Source organism: Tinamus guttatus, unplaced genomic scaffold, assembly GCF_059628265.1.
Source record: "Tinamus guttatus ecotype Peru unplaced genomic scaffold, ASM5962826v1 Tinamus_guttatus_pri_ptg000503l, whole genome shotgun sequence".
In the NCBI taxonomy this organism is placed as follows: domain Eukaryota; kingdom Metazoa; phylum Chordata; class Aves; order Tinamiformes; family Tinamidae; genus Tinamus; species Tinamus guttatus.
The window spans coordinates 6,623,231-6,642,732 of NW_028289037.1; the positions used below are offsets into that span (position 1 = coordinate 6,623,231).

Genomic DNA, 19,502 nt, shown 5'->3' on the forward strand with positions numbered 1-19,502 from the left:
AGATTTTTTTGAAGGAATAGGTTATGACCCTTTTCAAGGTAGATAATCAGATTAAGAACCCTTTTAGTGATATTTTGTTGTCTATTAATTAAGATGCACTCTGGAAAAAGGACTCACTTCACCCTGTGGGGAAAATAATTCCTCTATGTATTTTTGAAAAGGATAGTGGCAAGAAAGAAGCATCTCTACCTAGTAGTTTTAGATATAAAGGAGGATATTAAACAGTAAGCAACGTAAAGCTCTAAGATCATGGTTTAGGTCATGGAAAGACTCTGTAAAGGTGTACAGAAGAGTCTGAATTTTCATTTTCTTCTCTTTTATTTCTTTTCATCACTTGATTGCTCACTTGCTTGTTTGCTAAAAAAAATACAGTGAGAAAGAGCATTATTTAAAAAGTAATTCTTCCATTTATGACTGTCTCTTGAAGAATGGTTTTTAGAGCTCTTTGAAGCTATTGCTTTCTAACCATATGGGCCGTCATTATACAGCCCTTCTATTATGAAATAGATTAGTGGTTAGACTATGCACACAGGAGATGGGAAACCTAGGCATATTTTTCTCCTCTACCATGCTGGATTTATATTAATAGCAGATCTGCCTTCTCTTGGCAAGCGGGGAGGCTGTTGTAACCATGGAGGAGACCCCACACTGGTTTTGGTTGAGGACCCCCACATGGTCAGCTGAAGCTGTCCACAGTTCAGGACTCCTGGACCCATAAGAAAAGAGCAGAATAGAACAAAGCAGAGCAGAATAAGGGTGTAAAGGCCTTTCACCTAGGTCCATGATCTACTGACACTTACAGGTAGTGTGAAGTTCTTGCTCTCAGGCACTGCTCCAGAGACAGCTTATATATTTCATATGAAAGAATCACTGGGCAAAACACAAACAACTCTTGGAACAAGGGCTAGAACTAGGGCTCCATAGGCAGTGAATACCTGATGCTAGTCTGATCTTAGGATGGCTTGAATTTCTCCCCAGAAATGTAAAGGTCAAACCAACCTCCATAACTCTGAATTCAATAATGTTCATTTTGTTCAAACTGCCAAGAAACCACAGCCAAGATCAGAGTTCCTCTTCTTCAAATACTGTCTATGGTTATAGTAAAAGAAAGTTATTTCGAGAATTTTGCAAAGTAACTGAAAGATGGTGTAAATAGCAAAACTCCCATATTCCCTGATCCTGTTTCATCACGGCTCTAAAGCTTTCCCTTCGGTACAAATTGCATGCAAAGCTACTGTTTACTTATTCTGTAAACATTTTTCGTCCATATGAGTTTGCTTCCACATAGTGAAAGTGACTGCTTCTGTCAGGGCCATTGGTGGATTTGACTTAGTATATTCAGGGCTTTCAGAAGAAAACCAGAGAGTAAACTACACAGTTTTATAAGAAAGTATACAAGCAGTAAATTTATCTCTCCATCTATGAAAATGAAGCTGTCTCATACCGACAGCCAAATTGCGCAGGTGTCACAGAGGGAGAAAGAAATGTTGACTAAATCGAACCTCGTAAATTTGCCCGTAAGAGGCCTTCTTTCAGTGATGGCTTATTATCACAGGACTCTCCAAGGTCAGCAGTCTAATAGCCCCTGAAGTATGGGACCTCCCTTTTGCAATAATGCTTTTTATTCTTTTTTTCAAGTTTGATATGTTTCCAGGACTAGCTATTCTTAAGCAGACCTAAATACTGGGGGGTGGAGTTCATTGTGCTGGAGAAGGACAAACAGCTCAAAGGCCAGTGTTTTTAATAACAAGAGATGGTTCCTTGCAGCTGGTCAGAGGTTTGGAATGTGGAGAGTTTTCCAGGAAAGATGGGTAGGTTGCAGGTAAAATAGCCAAATGGGGAGAATAATCACAAATTACTTTTGGGTTCTGTGAATGATCAGACAATTCCATGTTTCTTCATCAGTATACAGCCATTAGGGAAATGCTGATTATATATGATCAATGCATGCACCTATCCCCTCCCTATTCAGCTGTGCTAAGAAAATGACAATAAAAGAAGCAGAAATTTACTTTTAATGGGAGTAAGTTTCATCTCCCTGCCTCAGCCTGTCACTAAAAATAGTGATTGTTTTCCTGCCTGTTTGACCTGCTGCTGTGTGAAGAAATCTTGAAGTCATTTCTCAGCCATATTTTTTTGTCTAGTTGATAGGCAAAAAAAAAAAACCCACAAAAGCAAAGAAGAGCAGGCTTTTATGATAATGTCATCATCGGCTCCCAGCTTCAAACACTTCTGCGGCTTTTGAATTGTCATTTATAACTTGGAACTGAACCGACCCATAATTCCCTTGATGCATTTAGAGAAATTGATAACAGACTGCTTCTTTTATGGCTCAGAGGAGGCAACTCCAATCACATCACTATTGGCAGTCAATATTATTTTCTGACATGGTTGTAAAAGTATAAAGGGGCTTATGGCATTTGTTTAGATGAGGAATGGGCTCTCAAGCTGTGCTGGGGTTTATGGGTCCAGATTACTGAGAAGCAAAGGGAATATGATGTTTGCAAACAGGATATGATTTTATTTAAGTTTGGGTTTCATACGTTGTTCCCTGGGGATTGCCCTGCAGACAGAAGAGAATTTCACTTTTATCATATGAAATTGGGCAGTTATCCAATTCCGCCCCCCCCCCAAAAAAAAGATGCTGCCCCAAACCTGCACTGTGCAAAGTCAGATCTTTATATTGCCAGGGAAGGAGCTGGGGAAGAGAACACCACCCTGAAAGAAATAAGATTGAAACAGATGAAACAGAATAAATGTTTAGTGAGCTGAACAGCATGGTTCATGGGCTAAATATTGAGCTGTTTGCAGGCTAAGGCTACATTTATGGAAAGTGCATTATATTCCCTCTAATTTTGCTTTTGTGGCAGTAAATTGGGATCATATTTTCTTCTGAGATAAACTATGTTGTTTCATTAACTTTATTATAGCTTAGATCTTTCATACTGGAAGAGAATTTGGGCCTGTAACTATGTATATATTTATGTATAAAAATAAAGCTATAAAATGTTGCTATACTTTTACAAATCCTTCAAAATACTCAGAGCATCCTTCTAAATTCTCTGAATGTTAAATCAAAGGCGTTAAAGACTTATGCATAGTTGCATATTTAAATACAAGTGTATGTACATGTGCACACATATTACTCTTGATTTTCTCCTTGGCATTCCTTGCTGTGGCAGCTGACCAGTACTACTTTTTGCCTTGGATGCACAAGAAGAAAATCAAGATGAATGATAATTAGTGCATGACTTTAAAATATTGATCCTGGCAATATGTTGTTTTGGGCTACTTCTTATTCCTTTCTTGATCTTTCCCCTTGATTCTATGGGCAGGAAGCACTGTCACCATTTACATGTTAGGACTCCAGTGTGCTCCTCTTATTTTGTATAAAAGTTAACAGTACCCAGTCTTTTGTAAGAATTAAAATATTTGTGAGGAGGTTGTTTCCTGGTAGGAGATTTAACCCCCAGACTTTTTAGGGGGCTACAGAATCAACGTTGAACTCTGGACGTTAAGAAATCAGACTGCTTATGATTTGGGCACTCAGATTAAGCATCACCTTGAGGAGGTGCTACAGTTAACTTGTGTCCTTCCCCTTTAGACTATACCCAAACAGGTAAAGCTCTTTTATAAGATCAACCAAAGATATGTCTGTCTCTTTGTTTGGGGCAAGCAATTATCCCTAAAATCTCAGCAACCCAATAGGATATCTTCCATCATATAATAATTATTAATGTACCTTGTTGATAGTATATAAACCTGTTAATTCAAAGTACTTGCAAAGTACAAGTGTCTTTTTCAACCTGTTGAAGTTTTCAGCTGGTGTATCTTCCTAGTTCTGGCAATTCACTGGGCTATGTTTCCTGTGACTGGACCAGTGAATATGATGCTTTACTCCGGGTCTTTACACACAGAGAACGGCAGTCTTTCTAGATGACTGACTGAGAAGGCAACCTGCAGAAGGAATATGGGGATGAGAGAAAAACTGTATTTACCTTTTTTCAATTCAGAACAATAGGAAGGCATGATTCGAAGATTCGGTTTTCTGACTCCATATACCTAATTTTATACAAATCTCTGAAACACCGAAAAAAGAAAGAACCTGGCCACCCTTACTTGTCTATCTAGCAAAGAGGAGGCAAGAGCACCCCTAGAGCAAGAGTCACTCCACAGAGGGTCTAGGATGCGCAACCGTGTCTGCTCTAGCGAAGAGGGAAGGAGGTACTGCATTTAATTTATAAGTAGAGCGGTCCCAGAAAAAGGAAAAAACCTTCAGGGCAGACACTTCGCACTATTCTCCTTTCATTGCATTGAGGTGGCTCTGCGTCGACTACCACATAGCCTAACATTTAGAGTATGAAGACCAAAATTGTTCAACTAAAGGAGAGAGGGTTTTTGGCATTGCTGCAGGCAGGTCTACTTTAGAAATGTCCCAGGCTGCTTTAAGATAAAGCAGAGGAGGAGAGAGAGCTAAAGGGTTGGTAATCTGAAAGCTCATGTGCAAAGATAATCTTTCCCGATTTTTAAGAGTCTTTTTTGCCCTTGGTACAAGACTAGATTCAGTGTCATTAAAGATACTCACATAGAGCACAGAAAATTATTGTGAAGTTAATGAACTACCATAAAGTTCGTTCTTTAAGGATCTTATATAACTTTGGGTGTTCCCCCACAAACACTGAGCTGCCTAAAGCCAGTATTCATGTAAAAAAATAAATGGTGGGATAATATCTAATTTGAATTCTGTAAATAAATCAGAATTCACATTTGCTTCACACTTTAAATAACACATTATATGCTTATTAATAGAATTTAGCAACCAATATGGGTAGAAAATCTCTCTGAAGATGCGCAGTACTGTTCATGTATGGTTTACTGGAATAAACATCAGGTTCTAGCATAGCTCTGCGGTGGCCTCTGGCAGAAAGAACATTATCTACATCCACGAAGAAAGCTTAAATGCTATGCATTGGGAAAAAAAGTGTTCAGTGGCAAGTGGCCAAATGTTTTTTACAAAGAAAGCTTGAATTCTGCACATAAAAGTTGTATTTTCAGGGATTCAACACCTTATGGCTAAATACACATTGTTCTACCCATTTGCCCACGAACTCCTGGAAACTGCCTGATCAAACATGAGAAGGCAATCGCACAAGCATTTTCACACACTAATACATTAAAAACTAAAACAAATGTCAAGTGAAATTAATAGAGTACTCAGGGCCAGGCCTGCAAGTGCAGTAACATTTTTACAAGCGTCTGGTGATATATGCCACATATCTGAGACTTGAATCTGGGCCTAAGTGTTTTATTTATGAGTTTTTTCTAAAAACAAGTTCTAATCCACATCTAATCCATGCTATCCTCCCTCCATTCCCCCCTACCAATGATCAACACATCACTATTTCACTAAGGTTTTGAGTTTTTTGGGGGATGTCTAATATATTTATGCTCTATGAGATCCAGAGATACTGAATGCTTGTCATAAAGGTTTGTTTAGGAGAGTACATTTACTCAATCAAAATGTTTCTCCTGACAGTATTATTTTTTCAGACGTTAGCTTGACTTACCCTGATTCCTTTCTGATTCATATTTAGAATACAAGGCTGGGTTTTTTAAATAGAAAAATCACATATTTACTTGATTTTTACAAATCTTTAAGTGCAAAGAATTCTCTTTACATGAAATAGGAGTGCTGCATTTATTTTCATTGGATAACCACCACAATCCATAACCACCCCAGAATTTCAAGGATTCATTTCTGCTTGGAAAGTTTTTGATGGATATTTTCTGAAGGTTAACTTTGATTTTTAACTGCTTTAAAAGCTCGTCCACTATTGGCAGTTAAAACTAGAAAACTGTTAAATATTCTATATACTGTAGGTTAATGCACTATCCACATTCCTTTTTGCACAAAGAAAGGCTTTTGGGGTCAGAATTAATATCCTCTGAAGTTCTTTTAAAAACTTGTATTTCCATGAATATTGTTGCTGATAGATTCATTTACTGGAATTATACAAAAACAACAGAGAAGCCAGTGTAGCCCAAGTGAATTCCACGTTTCTTACTCAAGAAATGATTTGTGAAGAACTTTTGAACTATTCATCCCACTGGGATCTAAAGATAGCATCACCTTCACAATTTATTTGAAAATCACACTGCAAAGTTAAGTCGATATTTGGGTACTCCATGTGGCAAGCATTTTAGATTAAACTAGTTGAAAAGTCTTTTGGCAAAACAAGTCTCCGATACAGCTGGAAAATTAGAGTAGAAATTCAGGAAGCTCAATGTACATATTTTTCCTGAAGTAGTCCACTTTCACGCTTCCTGTATGTGGGATTTATGGACAAGTCGTCAGCCGTGCATACTTTTCCCCCTTTGTTCCTTACTGAGAGATGTGGATGACAGGCCATTCATTAGAGAGCGCGTCGTGGGTATGATGCGCACACCTTAGCTTCTTTAGTCATGGTGAGATGAAACAGAAGCCGAGAAGCGCGGGGAGGATCTTTTGATTCTTAGTGGAAAATGTGGATGTGATGAATGAGCGCCAGTAAATCTGCGGGAGCGGGACGGGAGAGCTGTGAGTGTGGCACCTGGGACACTGCAGAGCTCGTGGGTGCACACTTGCTGTTCCAGACCTCTGCACTAGTATTTGCTGGCACCAGCCACTTCCAGGAATGGCAGACTCCTTGCTGGAAGTGATAGCAAAATGCCCCACACAATTTTCAGAGGTTGCAACACTTTAAGAAAACACTCAATTTCTATCTTCTTGCCAGGGAACTAAAAGCTCCGGTGATGGAAACATGTTTGCTCTGGCATAAGGAGAAGAGTGTGAGACTCCAACTTTTTTTTTTTTTTTTTAAAGCTAAGGCAGAGGAATTTACCCTGCAATATGCAAATTCTATTAAATTGCAGTATCACAGAAGAGGTCTGTGTTCTTCTATATTCTTTCTTACATACTGCTTAATCTCTTTGCTGCAGTTGACTGTATTCTTTCTGGTTTACTAGATTTTATTTACTTCACAGTTTTACAATTATTTATATCTAAGGAGTTTATTTTTATGTAGCAGTACTTTTTACCTTATTTTACGTAGTACAGGGTATTTTTTTGAAATTTTTTATTGAAATGTATCTATCTGAAATGCATACTGGATTTAATTCCATCTAAGAATAGCTGTGCCTAATGTCTACTCAATGAAGAGAGAGGTGAAAAATTCCCTTTTGAAATACTATGAGGAATTGCTACTTTTTTGTTTCTTATCTAAGATATTGGACACATAGCATACAATTACTGCCATCAAAGACTGTCAACTGATCTCTATTTTCATGCACAAGTAGATAACAAATTGCATTTTCCCACTCTCCAGAATCTCTGGTAGTTCCAAGTGATAACTCTTGGAGTTTTAATTTTCAAGATGGCAACAGTTGTGCAGTGAATCAGGAATGGGTTGAGAGATTGGTATGTTTTTAATTCCTTTTAGGAATGGTCACTGAATGGAGTTGGGAGTCCACTGCAAAAGCTGCACCTGTGTTAAATTCAAAGAGCATGTGTCTGTGATAAAGAGGCTTTAGGATGCTTTGTCAGAATATAACCTAAAGCAATGTTTTTGGTCTTCTTTTATGTTGTGGTCTAGTTATCAGTATGTAAGTAAGCTTCAGAATTTATAAAAAAAAATATTTAAAGATGAGAAATAACTCACACAGATGAATACAGCATGCAGGGTGTGAAAAATGGATAGGTGCACCAGCTTGTGAGCAGAGTATTTGGTTGACAGGGTTGTGGTCAGTGACAAAAAGGCAAATCCCAGAAGGTTTCCAGAGAAGGGGAGACTAAAATGGAATAAGGCATGAGGGGGTTCTCTAACAGAAGGGATATATAAAAGAAAAGGCAGTTATAAAAAAAAACCAACAAACTTTAAAAACGATTTAGAATTGTTGTTCATGCCACATTTTTTTGCATCCCAGATACATTCTAGATAAATTTAAGTAACATTTCCAGTTTCAGTAGCGATGGTGATTTCTGAATGGCCCTTGCATAAACAACCCTATCTCTCTCAGATGTACCTCTGTATCCTTCTACTCCACCTTCACAAACAGACACTCCAACAAGAACAAGGGATAGGCTTGGTAACTTTCAGGCTTAATAGCCAATCTGGCTTCATATGCAGCATTCCAGTTATGAGGTGGTACAGTGCATGCTCTCTATCTGCCCAAATATCTCTGCTGTGAAACTTGTTTGTTAGCTTGTTGCTGCTGTGTTTAAAGTTTTTAGTGCGAAGCTTAAATTATCACATAACTAATTCTCACAGAAAGCATTGATATCACATTCTTTTCATAGGGTAAGGCAGGGAATCTCTGCACACACCACTTGAAACATCACTTGCATTCGGTCAGCAGAAGTTACCTACATTTCTGTTCACTTAAGTCATTCCTTTCCTCTTTAATGCCTCCACATCCACTTCAGGGACAGGTAGCTTAATTTCTATCATCTGTAGCTTTACAGAGTATTAGCTTTGCTGCACATGCCAATGATTGAGCTATACTAGATGTGCTTGAAAAAAACCTACAACCTACAGTGCTCATTCAGGAAACTCGGAGTGAAGTAAATCCATATGTGCGTTAAAAAGTTTAGTGTTCAGATAGGGCTTGTGTTTTCTGGCTGGTTTCTTGTAGCTATCATGCACAATCCTTGTTCTTTGAAGAGCTGCTGGAGTGATAGAATTTTCAATAACAAAATATGTAGTGTGCTTATAATTTGAAGCTGACATTTTGATGCTTTAAAAATGATTCTTTTTCATTTTGGTTAGACATTCAGAACATTTTTCTGCCCTGTCAGCTCTTAAAAGGAATCCTACTTTAAGGATATTTGAAATTAAGCAAGGGAAAAAAAGAAAAAAAGGAAGAAAGAAAGAAAGGAAGAAAGAAAGGAATAAAAAGAAAGGAATAAAAAGAAAGAAAGAAAGAAAGGGAAAGAAATGGAAAGAAAGGAAGAGAAGAAAGAAAAAGAAAGAAAGAAAGAAAGAAAGAAAGAAAGAAAGAAAGAAAGAAAGAAAGAAAGAAAGAAAGAAAGAAAGAAAGAAAGAAAGAAAGAAAGAAAGAAAGAGAGAAAGGAAGGAAGGAAGGAAGGAAGGAAGGAAGGAAGGAAGGAAGGAAGGAAGGAAGGAAGGAAGGAAGGAAGGAAGGAAGGAAGGAAGGAAGGAAGGAAGGAAGGAAGGAAGGAAGGAAGGAAGGAAGGAAAGAAAATAAAAGGCGAAGCTGCAATTCTGTATCAGAATATTAGCATGTGTTAGAAATGTTATATTTTCTGTAAATTTATTTGCAAGTTTCAGAAAAATCCTAATGGAGAATTTTATTTAAATACTGCAAATCACTTAGAGGAAAAAGTACCTTTTTACTACATTCCATGTGAGTTTTTCGTAGGCTGTGATTCAGAATGTATCGCATTTGTCACGAGTTCATGCATACTTAGCATCTAAAAATATTGTGAGATATACCTGATATATATGTGAAGTAGAACTAGAAACCACAAAGAGTCTAATCTTATTCCCTTTACTCATATAAGTTCCAATCATTTCATCTCCTATGAATATGCAGGCATATCTAGTAGAATTTTGCACAGCTGTATTTCACATATAGCATGACAGCTGGACTAGCTCATAGCTGTAATTTTAATGGGCTTGCTATTGATATCACTGTATTTCAACAGCAAGTTGCTAGGTAAATGCTGAGTGACATCAAAAAGAAAATCTCTGTTGAAGTACCTGAAAGATTTAAGGCAAGGCAAGACATAGCACTAACATAGCAGTACAGTTACAAAATGGAGTGAAATGATTGGGATGGTGAGACCTTTGACTGAAAGATCAAAGTTTCACTGGGTTGTTTTAAAGGAGATGTTCCTCAGAAATTCAGTTTGATATTTGCATGAACATGGAATAGATCTGACATCTAGATTTATAATACTGTTTCCTGCCATGGTACTTACTCATATCTCTATGTTAGTTTTCCTATATTATAATTACTGTATGCTCAGATATGAAGCTTGAATTGCCTACCCTTGCTTTGAGACTTTATGATTCGATACAGGTACTATCCCAAGCAATCAGCCAAAATATCCTGAACTTCCTGTGTGTGTTTAGATGGTCTTTTTTAGAAAATTCCTTGGGAAATGCTGTTTAGTCTCTTGGTTGCCCATTTTATGTCAAGGCTAGTTAAAATGAGGTAGCAGTTTTTCGAGTCATCAGAGGGAAATTTTGCAGTGAACATTATTTGGCCTTATTGTCCTCGTTCAGTCTCCTCACACTCAGCTGAAAGCAGAAAATGATAAATGCTGTATCCTTGCCAATACACAGCGTTCGGCAGTCGGAGAAACTGCCTTCTCATGTGTCAGAGCAGACAACTGTCTTGAAGGGTGGGTACTCCCAAGCTGTGGTTACAATTTTAACTTAATCGGCCTTCCTGGAAATGAATCATAGTCCCTTTGAGGACGCAGGCTCCTGCTCATGCCCTGGTGTACCGAGCAGCTGCCATTGAATCATTTTCATCAGCCACTCCTTCATGCTAACCTTAATTTGCTAGCCATAAAAACGGTAAGAAAGTAGTTCTTCTCAACCCTCTGTTAAAACTTATTTAAAGGAAGCACTGCACAGTATTTTTCAAACTTTATTATGATTTGATTTAATTGATTTAACCAGTGACCTCTACTTATTTATTTCCTTGTTTGTTTTAAAAAGTAAGAATTCATTTACAGTTGCTTTAAAGCAACAGAGAAAGAGCCTGAAGTTCTGCCTAATGTTAAATATGTCAACAATTTTTTACTACTTGGTTTCTTTCTTTTTTCTTGTTGTAATATCCTGAACTACCTATTGATTTGTGTGTGTCTTTGGGAAAGCTACTTCTTTTCTTTAAATCTCAGGTTACCAATCTGCAAAACGAATATTATGAATCACCTTGTCTTTAGCTGCTGATGCTTAATTGTGTTTTTTCAGCATTTTGAGATCCTCAAATGAAAGTTCAATGTGTTGTTACTATTATTATTATTCTATACTTTGCAAGCAAAATCCGATCTTCTTATTCATTTCTATTCTAAACATGAATATTTTCATTTGTTCAGTTGCATTCATACAAAACTGATAAAATGATAGAAAACTCAGGACAGAACTCTATCACAGAAAAATTAAATCATTAGTAGTTGAAATATAATATTATTGTAACCATAATGGTGCAGACGTTTGACAGGTGTAGGGAAGATCAAGCTGCTTTCTGTTTCAACTGACTAATCAGAGAATTCCTTAAAACCTCCAGAGTCAAGTAACAGTTGCATCCATTTTCAATCACTTGATTTTTTTTTTTCCTTTTCTTTCTTTCTCTCTTTCTTTCTTCTTTTCTTTTTAGAAATTAGGAACAGAAGCTTCTGGTTCAAACTAAAAACATGTCTCAGTGTATTTGGAAATTATCCAGATAGCATCTGTCATAGTATTTTGTCTATCCTTAAAGATTTTTCTTTTCATGATAAATTTGTATGCTATGATAAAATTAAGTGCACTTCCATGGAGCATCAAGGAAGTCTGGTTGGCTGCTTGAATAACTATTTCATTCTACTATCTCTGCTTGACATAATATCATACAAGGGGTATATCTTTTTTTTTTTTGCTTATTTTTACAAATAATTAGTTACTAAAACATATAGACTTCAAAATAAAATTTTAGCATACTGATTGTAGCTGTATATCAGGTCTGCTTGGTCATCTTTAACATATTTTATTATATACCACTCATTAAGTTTTATGTGTTTCAATTACTTACAATGTGCAAAAGTACAAAAATATCAGCTTTTCGTAAACCATATTCATCTATGATAAGTCGTTAGATCCTAAAACCTTTCAGCTGAAGTCTATCAGTTCATCAAAACTGGAAATACCTTGGGGCGGGGGTTATATTATATTATTATTTCATTCTCTTTGCTGTCTGTGGCAAAAGTTAGTATGGAAATTAATGCAAAAAATCATTACAATTTCAGAAATTTCCAAAATGTTGTTGATCCATACATGAAACACAAAATCTTTCGGATCTCTAAAGGTTCAGATCTTTTTGGATACCTAATGAACACTCAGCTCCTGGCAAGGTGTCCCCATGGTGTGGTTCATGGTGACCCCTTGATTTGAGCCTGGCCTCGCACATCCCAGTTTTCCGCCGAAGCTCCCATTTTTTCCGCACTGTGCCTGGCCGGGCCATCGACCGGGCCTGTGAGCAGGCCAGACGCAGCAGACGTAACGCTGTTTGTAAGGAGCAATCCAAACAGGGAATGGCAGTGAGGCATGACAGGAATGTGTTTCCATTGGAGAAGTCCGTGTCGAGGAAAAGTATAAGCAAAGCCATGTCCAGAAGGCCTTTCAGCTGGCCAAGACGGAAGACTAATGTTATTGTACACGGGCTGTCACTCTGCCAGCCCTCCCTCGCTGATTTGTTTTCTCTTTCCCTCTCTCTCCCTGCTTCTCCTTCCCTTTCTTCCCTCCCGGCCGACTGTTTGCTCAGGTGGACAGTGACACCATTTGGAATGAGCTGCACTCGGCCGGCGCTGCACGCATGGCTGTGGGCTGTGTCATCGAGCTGGCTTCCCGAGTGGCCTCCGGAGAGCTGAAGGTGAGGTCCAGCCTGCGCCGTGTGTGGGAAGCGCGCGGGGAGATGCTGCAAGGAGCAGCAGCCAGGCCGGGGCGGGCAAGGAGGAGGAGGAGGAGGAGCAGGAGGAGGATGCGCACGCAGGCGCGGTGACCCCAGCTGCTGCGTTGCAAGGGGACGCTTCGCCCTCGACGCCACGCGGTGCCTCTTGGCAGTCCGCCGAGGTGGTGGGGAGCAATGGCCCCAGAGAGGTGCGTGGTTTATCTGCACCACAATCCCCTTTGAAGTGACTTTTTTGTGTGTTTTCTTTTTTTAAATAAGATTATTTAGCCACGTGTGCAACCCCTGAATGCCACCCAAAGAGAGGAAAGGTAAATAGCTGACATGCAGGTTATGGAGGAAGAGGGAAATTGTTGATTAGGAGACTAATGATCCAGAATGTGCCTCTCCATGACAGGGCTTCACGCTGACTGCGCTGCGCTGTACCTCATGTCCCGCTCTCCTTTTTTATCTCCTTTCTACATGAGCTGCAAAGAATGATGTACAAAACCCAAATTATCCCCAGTCTAAACAATTTATAAAAGCCCCAGACCTGACGGACTCTGACATTTTATTTGGTATTTTAACAGCCCTATTTAAAGGTACACCATATGCAGTTTGAATGCAGGCTTGCCCCCATAAACATTGTTGGAGCTAACATGTCTTCTTAATGAAATTGTTTATACACTTTGCAGTCCAAATGCTAATGGATTCAGTCCTGTTTTCAAGAATTGAGAAAGAAATAAATATTTTCATATTAACATTATACTGGGATTTTTTTTAATTCCAAAAGACAATGAAACTTCTTTTTGTTCTTCAGTTTTATTTCAGCCAAAATACATTAGCCACATACCAGGGAATGGGTGCCTATGTGTATTTGTGTGTGCGTGTGTATATACATATGTATATATGCATATATGTATGTATTTTTAAGTCAATCATATTTGTTTACTAAACTTTCATATTCAGATACTGAAATCATTGTCCAGGTACTAAATCACATTTGGATTTTGAAACTCCAAGTCAAGGACAAGGCACATCAATATGGGACCCTGTTTAGCAGCCTTTCTTATGGCCAATTCATCACCATTAGGCTTTTCAGGCACAACAGGGTTCTTTATACAATCCAGAGTGCAGTATTCCCATGCAATGGGAGTAATGAACATTAAGTAGGCTTTCTTTTTTGCCATTTTTTTACTTTGACAAATGTAGGACAGTCTTCAGTCTTTAAGAGAACGGATAAGCAAATTCTGATAAGAATAATGACAAATGCCTTACATGCAGCTGACATGATTGTGGTCTTTCACTGCTTATCTCTATACATTTATGGTGTCTTTCACACTGTGGGAATGCTTTTGGTGCTTTATCTGTGTGTGATGGACAGCTGACAAGGATCAAACATCAGCCATTCTAAGACCTTAATTGCTACTGAAATTGCCGGTCTGTAAACAATTCTTTTTTAATTTAATGCTAATTTGTAGTTTACTCTAAATTTATTGTTGATCCTAATCTGAATCTCTGTCTAGAACAGAGAGAACTGAGACAATCTCATACAGCCTCCAACTGAGATACAGGAAAGGAAACTGTCTAATAGATGTACCAAAGTTAGTTTACCCTGAATCATTAAGAAAATAGGAATGGAAACATTTTGATATGAAAGAGAATCAGGAATACTCATGCTATTCCTGATAGGTGTTTTAGCTAACCTGCTCCTATACTTCCAAGATGAAGTGAAATGATTTATATGTCACTATGCCAATTATATGAAGCATCAATCTGCATGTGGTATTTATAATTTAAAGTGAAAGAATACGGAAAGTTTAGGAAAGGCTTAGGAAATAACATTTTGGAAAGGTTACCTATGGAGGAGTCATTCAGATTTGCCTGACAGAGGAAATGCACTACTGGAGATACCATGAGTGCACTGCGTATTGGCTGCTCTGGCAGAGTCTTCCTGTGTTTGCTTTGTCATTGCACCCTTAGAAAACCAAAATGTGCTGTAAAGATACCAACAGTGCCCATTCTCATATGGTAAACAAACTTAAGGGAGATTTTTGCAGAGTGTTCTGGGGATTCCTGCATGTTCCAGGATTAAATTTTAGGTAGCCCTGCTTTTTTATAGCCATGAAGATTTCTATGTTCTGATCCATCTTTAGGACTTTGTTGTTTTTCCTCTAGAAACATATGTGTTGTGCTGTTAGCTGTTTCAAGTGTGGGAGAAAATGCAATTATGTAATGTACTTATGGAGATCTGAGGAGAAGTAAGTGAAACTGACCTCTTCTCTATGCATTCATTAAGCAAATACGCATATGGAACAACCTCTTGGGGCCTGTGCTGTGAGCACTGAGTGGGAGGATTAAACTGTGGTGGGAATCTGGAAGACAAATTGTGATGGGAATCTGGAATGATCTGCCACAGCTTCAGAACCTTTGCATGACAAAAAAAGGCTTTCCAAGAGTTGTACATAATCTAACGACAGCCCTGTAATGTGTAAACAGCAGGATGAGAGCAGTAGAAAATCATGGTGCAATTGTTCACTGGAAGTTTACTACCATGGTTTGCTGTCAGATGGTCAGCTGGCGTCATCTTTAGAAAAATGATCAGTTTGATGTCATCTTTAGAAAAATGGTACGAGACAGGACATAGAGATGTGTTCTGGACTCCCAGTTTCCTGCGAAGAGCTGCATACCCTGCACCTCACAAAGGCAGCAAGGTCCTACAATGAGCAGCAGGGACTTCCCACAGGGTCCTGCTCCAAAGTGATTCAGAGGAGACCCTGGCTTATCTGCACTATCATCTGGGAAAGAGGATGAACCAGAGTGTCACCTTTCAAAACAGCTATGATGACATAGGGTAGCCTCAGAAATTCAACCTGAAGACTTTCTAGCACAGAAAAAAATGAGACAAGAAGACTTGGAAATGAAAAATTAATATCACTCTTTTTAAAATGTGCTTTTCTAACATGAAAATTATCACACTTGTCAGTGAGGATGAGGATAAAATGCCCAAGTATTTCTTACAACTTGAGAAATCAACACATATGTTTTAAAATCTAACTTGCTTTTGTTAGATTTAAAATAAATAAAATAAATAGAACTTGTGTTCAATTAATTTGAAAAACAAAGGATTTACACTACTAGCGACAGATGTCTTCAATGCAATAACTATAATATAGAAAGCAACAAATATAAGTTGGCCTGTATTGACTGACATCTGACATTTAAGGTTCATTCCAGGAAGGAAAGGACTTTCTAGTTTCCATGTTTATTCAGTCCATATTCTCTACTGACATTAGTCAGTAACAGGTTTATACCATAGATACATGCCACTAAGCAAAGGATCAAGGCTGTAAAATCAATGACCAAAGTCTCTGTAAGAGCTGAGAGATTCGCTGTAGAGATGGGCATGAGTCAAGCTTGTACTCAAGGTAAATGGCTCTATAGCTTACTCTGAATTTCCTGAGACTAGCAATCCCATTTCACACAGGTCTCTTCTAAGGACAACAACATTTTGTTCATTTGATTTGGACGATATTCAAGAACTGACCACAAGTTAGAGCAAGTTTCTCTTCATTGTGGTTCAAACCCCTAGTGAGATATCAGATTTCTTTGATCTCCCTGACTAATGGGGAAAACATCAAAATGACAGCCCTAAGGATGTAAAACAATATGGTTTACTGAAATTCTACTGCTGCTGTAATAGTAAATTAATGTTTCGAATTTGTATATCAAGACAAATTATCTCTTATGTGGGAAGTCTTAATCTGGATGTTTCTTTTTTGATTATATCAAGCAGATAGAATTACCCATCAAAATTAAGGATTTTTTTTCTGATATAATGAGCACTCATCTATGATCTATTTTTTACACTTCTGAGATAATTTTTAACAGAGAACCACAAACCACACCAGTGAAATAAGTAGTATGAAAAATATGATACTATAATGTGCTATATACAAAGTAAGGAATTTCAGTAGGTAAGAGAAACCTTGCAGTATATAATTTGGGGAGCCTTGGGGAAGCAATGCAGGTTGCGTCCTACATATGATTTCTTGTATGTACTTCTTCTCATGGATTTAGAGATTTTGTCTCTATCCGTGATACCTGTGATAATGGTTAAGGACCATTTTATCTTCAGAATAAGGACCTCTTTTACCTTCAGAAAACAGGTCATCAGCAAAGAGTATTTTCTTTCCTGGTGGTATTATGGATGTAGAAATTTGCTATAAGTATGTTCAATTTGTAACAAAATGTACATTTCTCTGCTCCTTACCATCATACAATTGACTGGGAAAAAAAAAAAGTTCCTACCAGACATAACTAAAAAGATACCAATATGAACCCCTTTTTGCAATAGAGGATGACTTTCTATCACAATGGGCAACTCAGTCCTAGAGCAGACTATGGAACTACTGAAAATCCACAGGAACATTTCTGAAATGGCTTTCTTCAGTCTCAGATGTTCTCATTAAGTAGTATGATAAACTGGAATTAATTATTTTAAGTACAGTGCCCCTAATAAGGATTGCTCTCTAGTTTCCTTTGTATATCCTTTAACTATGTCAACATTGGCAATGGCAACACTCTGTTCTGTGGCAGAAACACTTAACTACCATATATTTTTAATTTGATGAATTTGAAATGAAAGAGATTTATGCAATAAGCTATCAAGAGCTGGTAGGTTTTGTCCATTTTTTTAAGAATAATTGAATAAGCAGTTTTGCAAAATAACACTGAAGGAAGAGGGCACATTAGTTTAAAGAAGACATGATCTGAGCCTGTCTTGAACATCTATTTCATTTGGATGAAGGTTGAATGCACAAGCCCTTTCACTTCCTTTCTGTGCATGTGTGTGTGTGTGCATGTGCACACGTGTGTAGAATTACCTTGTTGGTAGTCAGGGATCATTTAGCAGAATTGAAATTGAAATGAGGTTGAAATGAATTTCCTCAGAACCAGAATCTGGTATGTTCCTGGGATAGTACTTTCTGATATGTCAGGCAGAATCAAAAGCAAAATAAATCTCCTGCATTTCGCTGTTGTTAATCTGACATCTTTTTGGGATTTCTGGTTGTCTTAGATTGAACTTGAAATTATCATATGAAATGCACTTATTACTATTCTCAAGGTCTTTGTCACACAGGGCTATAAAAGTAGTATCATAAGGCAAGTTGTATTAATCTAATGAACAAGCAGAATTAGCTTAATCAAAATAAAGCTCTTTTTTTTTTTGCCTAGAATTCTATATAAAAATCCTCCCTAGTCATCTTTCATAGCTCTACTGCTAAGTTTTACTAGAACAAAAGCTATAATGAAGTGTCTTCCAAAAGCTAGAATAAAAGGGCCTCCTCATCCCATGGTGTCCTCCCACCAGTCTTGTGTCAGGGCAGCAAATTTCTATGCCTACCCAAATGGCAGAAAAGCCCACACAGCTCCTAGGGGTACCTAGAAACATCTCCTTTCTGGGGAAGTGCCCCGTGCTCAGGTGCCTCCTGGGTGGCACTTCTGCAGATTTTCTCCTGTTTCAAGCTTCCTATCTCACCCTCTGCCCTACCAGACTCTCCTTCTGCCTTATGAAATTCTGCATGAGTGTTACTGCCAGGAACAGCTCAGGTTCCCATCCAAAAGGGAGAGCTGTGCAGATGTGCCCTACTCTGTGCAGAGTAGGCCACAAAAGACTGCCATAAAAGCAGCCACAAGAAAGGCATTTCCTCCCGCTGCCCAGGAACAGCATATTTTAGCAATGTAAGAAAGAGTAACAAATGCATGCTTATTTAGCTAACAATGGAGATATGATTGATAAAAGCCATCTATCAAATTATCAAGCAACCTTTTAGATAGCACTTTATATTCTTTGCTTTTACGAAGTTACAAAATCACTAAATTTTGTATGGAACCATCTCTTAGATACTTTATCCCAGTAATTGTGGTTGTATTTATAGCTGAATGACTATTATTATTTCATATAGTAGTACAACTTTAATTATATATGTGGTACACATCTTTCCTCCATGACCCCACTGTTTTAAAAACTGTTTGTCTCCTTTCTTCACTACATATGGCTGAACGGGCAAAAACACTTATATTTATTCTAGATTATAGGTAGATTTTTTTTGTATATTTTCTTGGAGTTGTATCTTTTCAGAACTCCAAGAAAGCAGGCAGGGAACTCATCGTTTTTATCACAGAGTTAAATGTTTAATGTCCATCTTGTTTGCTCTTGGCCACTACTAGCTTTCTCTGTTGGACAAAATGCTATTTCCTCACGTCCATGATTGTTTTCTTGGCAAACCTACATGCTAGTACTATGGCTCTGTTAAATCATGGAATCTTGCTCACAGCATACATGGACCAGATCCTAGGGCCAGATCCTGGCTTTTGCTCTGGCAGCATGACTTGTAAAATTATCCCGAACTGTTCCCTGTCTCAGCCTTATGCCACTCACTCTTCTTACCCTCCCTGATGGGTGGCATAGGTCAGGATCTTCTCACAGCAGAAATGTCATGGAGAGGAATACTGTTGCCTTCTTCAGGGTACCACTTCCAAGCAGACTGTTGCAGTCAACTACAGCAGCGTCTGCAAAGAAATGTAGCATTAACTTCAGTTACTTGTTCCTGATTCTGGAGTGTGTGCACATTAAAGCAAAAATAAAACTTTTCCATTGAAGAGAAGTGAATGTCCAAGAACATTAAGAGCTAAAAGTCTGATAGGTTAAGATATTTAGATGTGTAGAAAACAGAGACTTCAACAACAGAGACTTTGGGATATAGACCCAAAATGGTATTGTTGAGTGGAATTCAGACCCTGAGTTATGTACCTGAACTCCCTATAAATTGAAAAGAGGTTCCTGA

General features: G+C 38.1%; 1 protein-coding gene across 1 annotated transcript in view; it reads left to right on the plus strand.

Annotated features, from left to right (window-relative positions):
- The window catches only part of LOC148592843 (histone deacetylase 9-like), a 127,578-nt gene that overhangs the window by 7,545 nt on the left and 100,531 nt on the right, over positions 1 to 19,502 (plus strand). The window contains exon 3 of the mRNA XM_088533511.1: positions 12,529 to 12,636. Within this exon, the coding sequence (XP_088389637.1) occupies positions 12,580 to 12,636 (57 nt within the window). The 5' untranslated portion in view covers positions 12,529 to 12,579. The remainder of the gene's footprint in view (positions 1 to 12,528; positions 12,637 to 19,502) is intronic.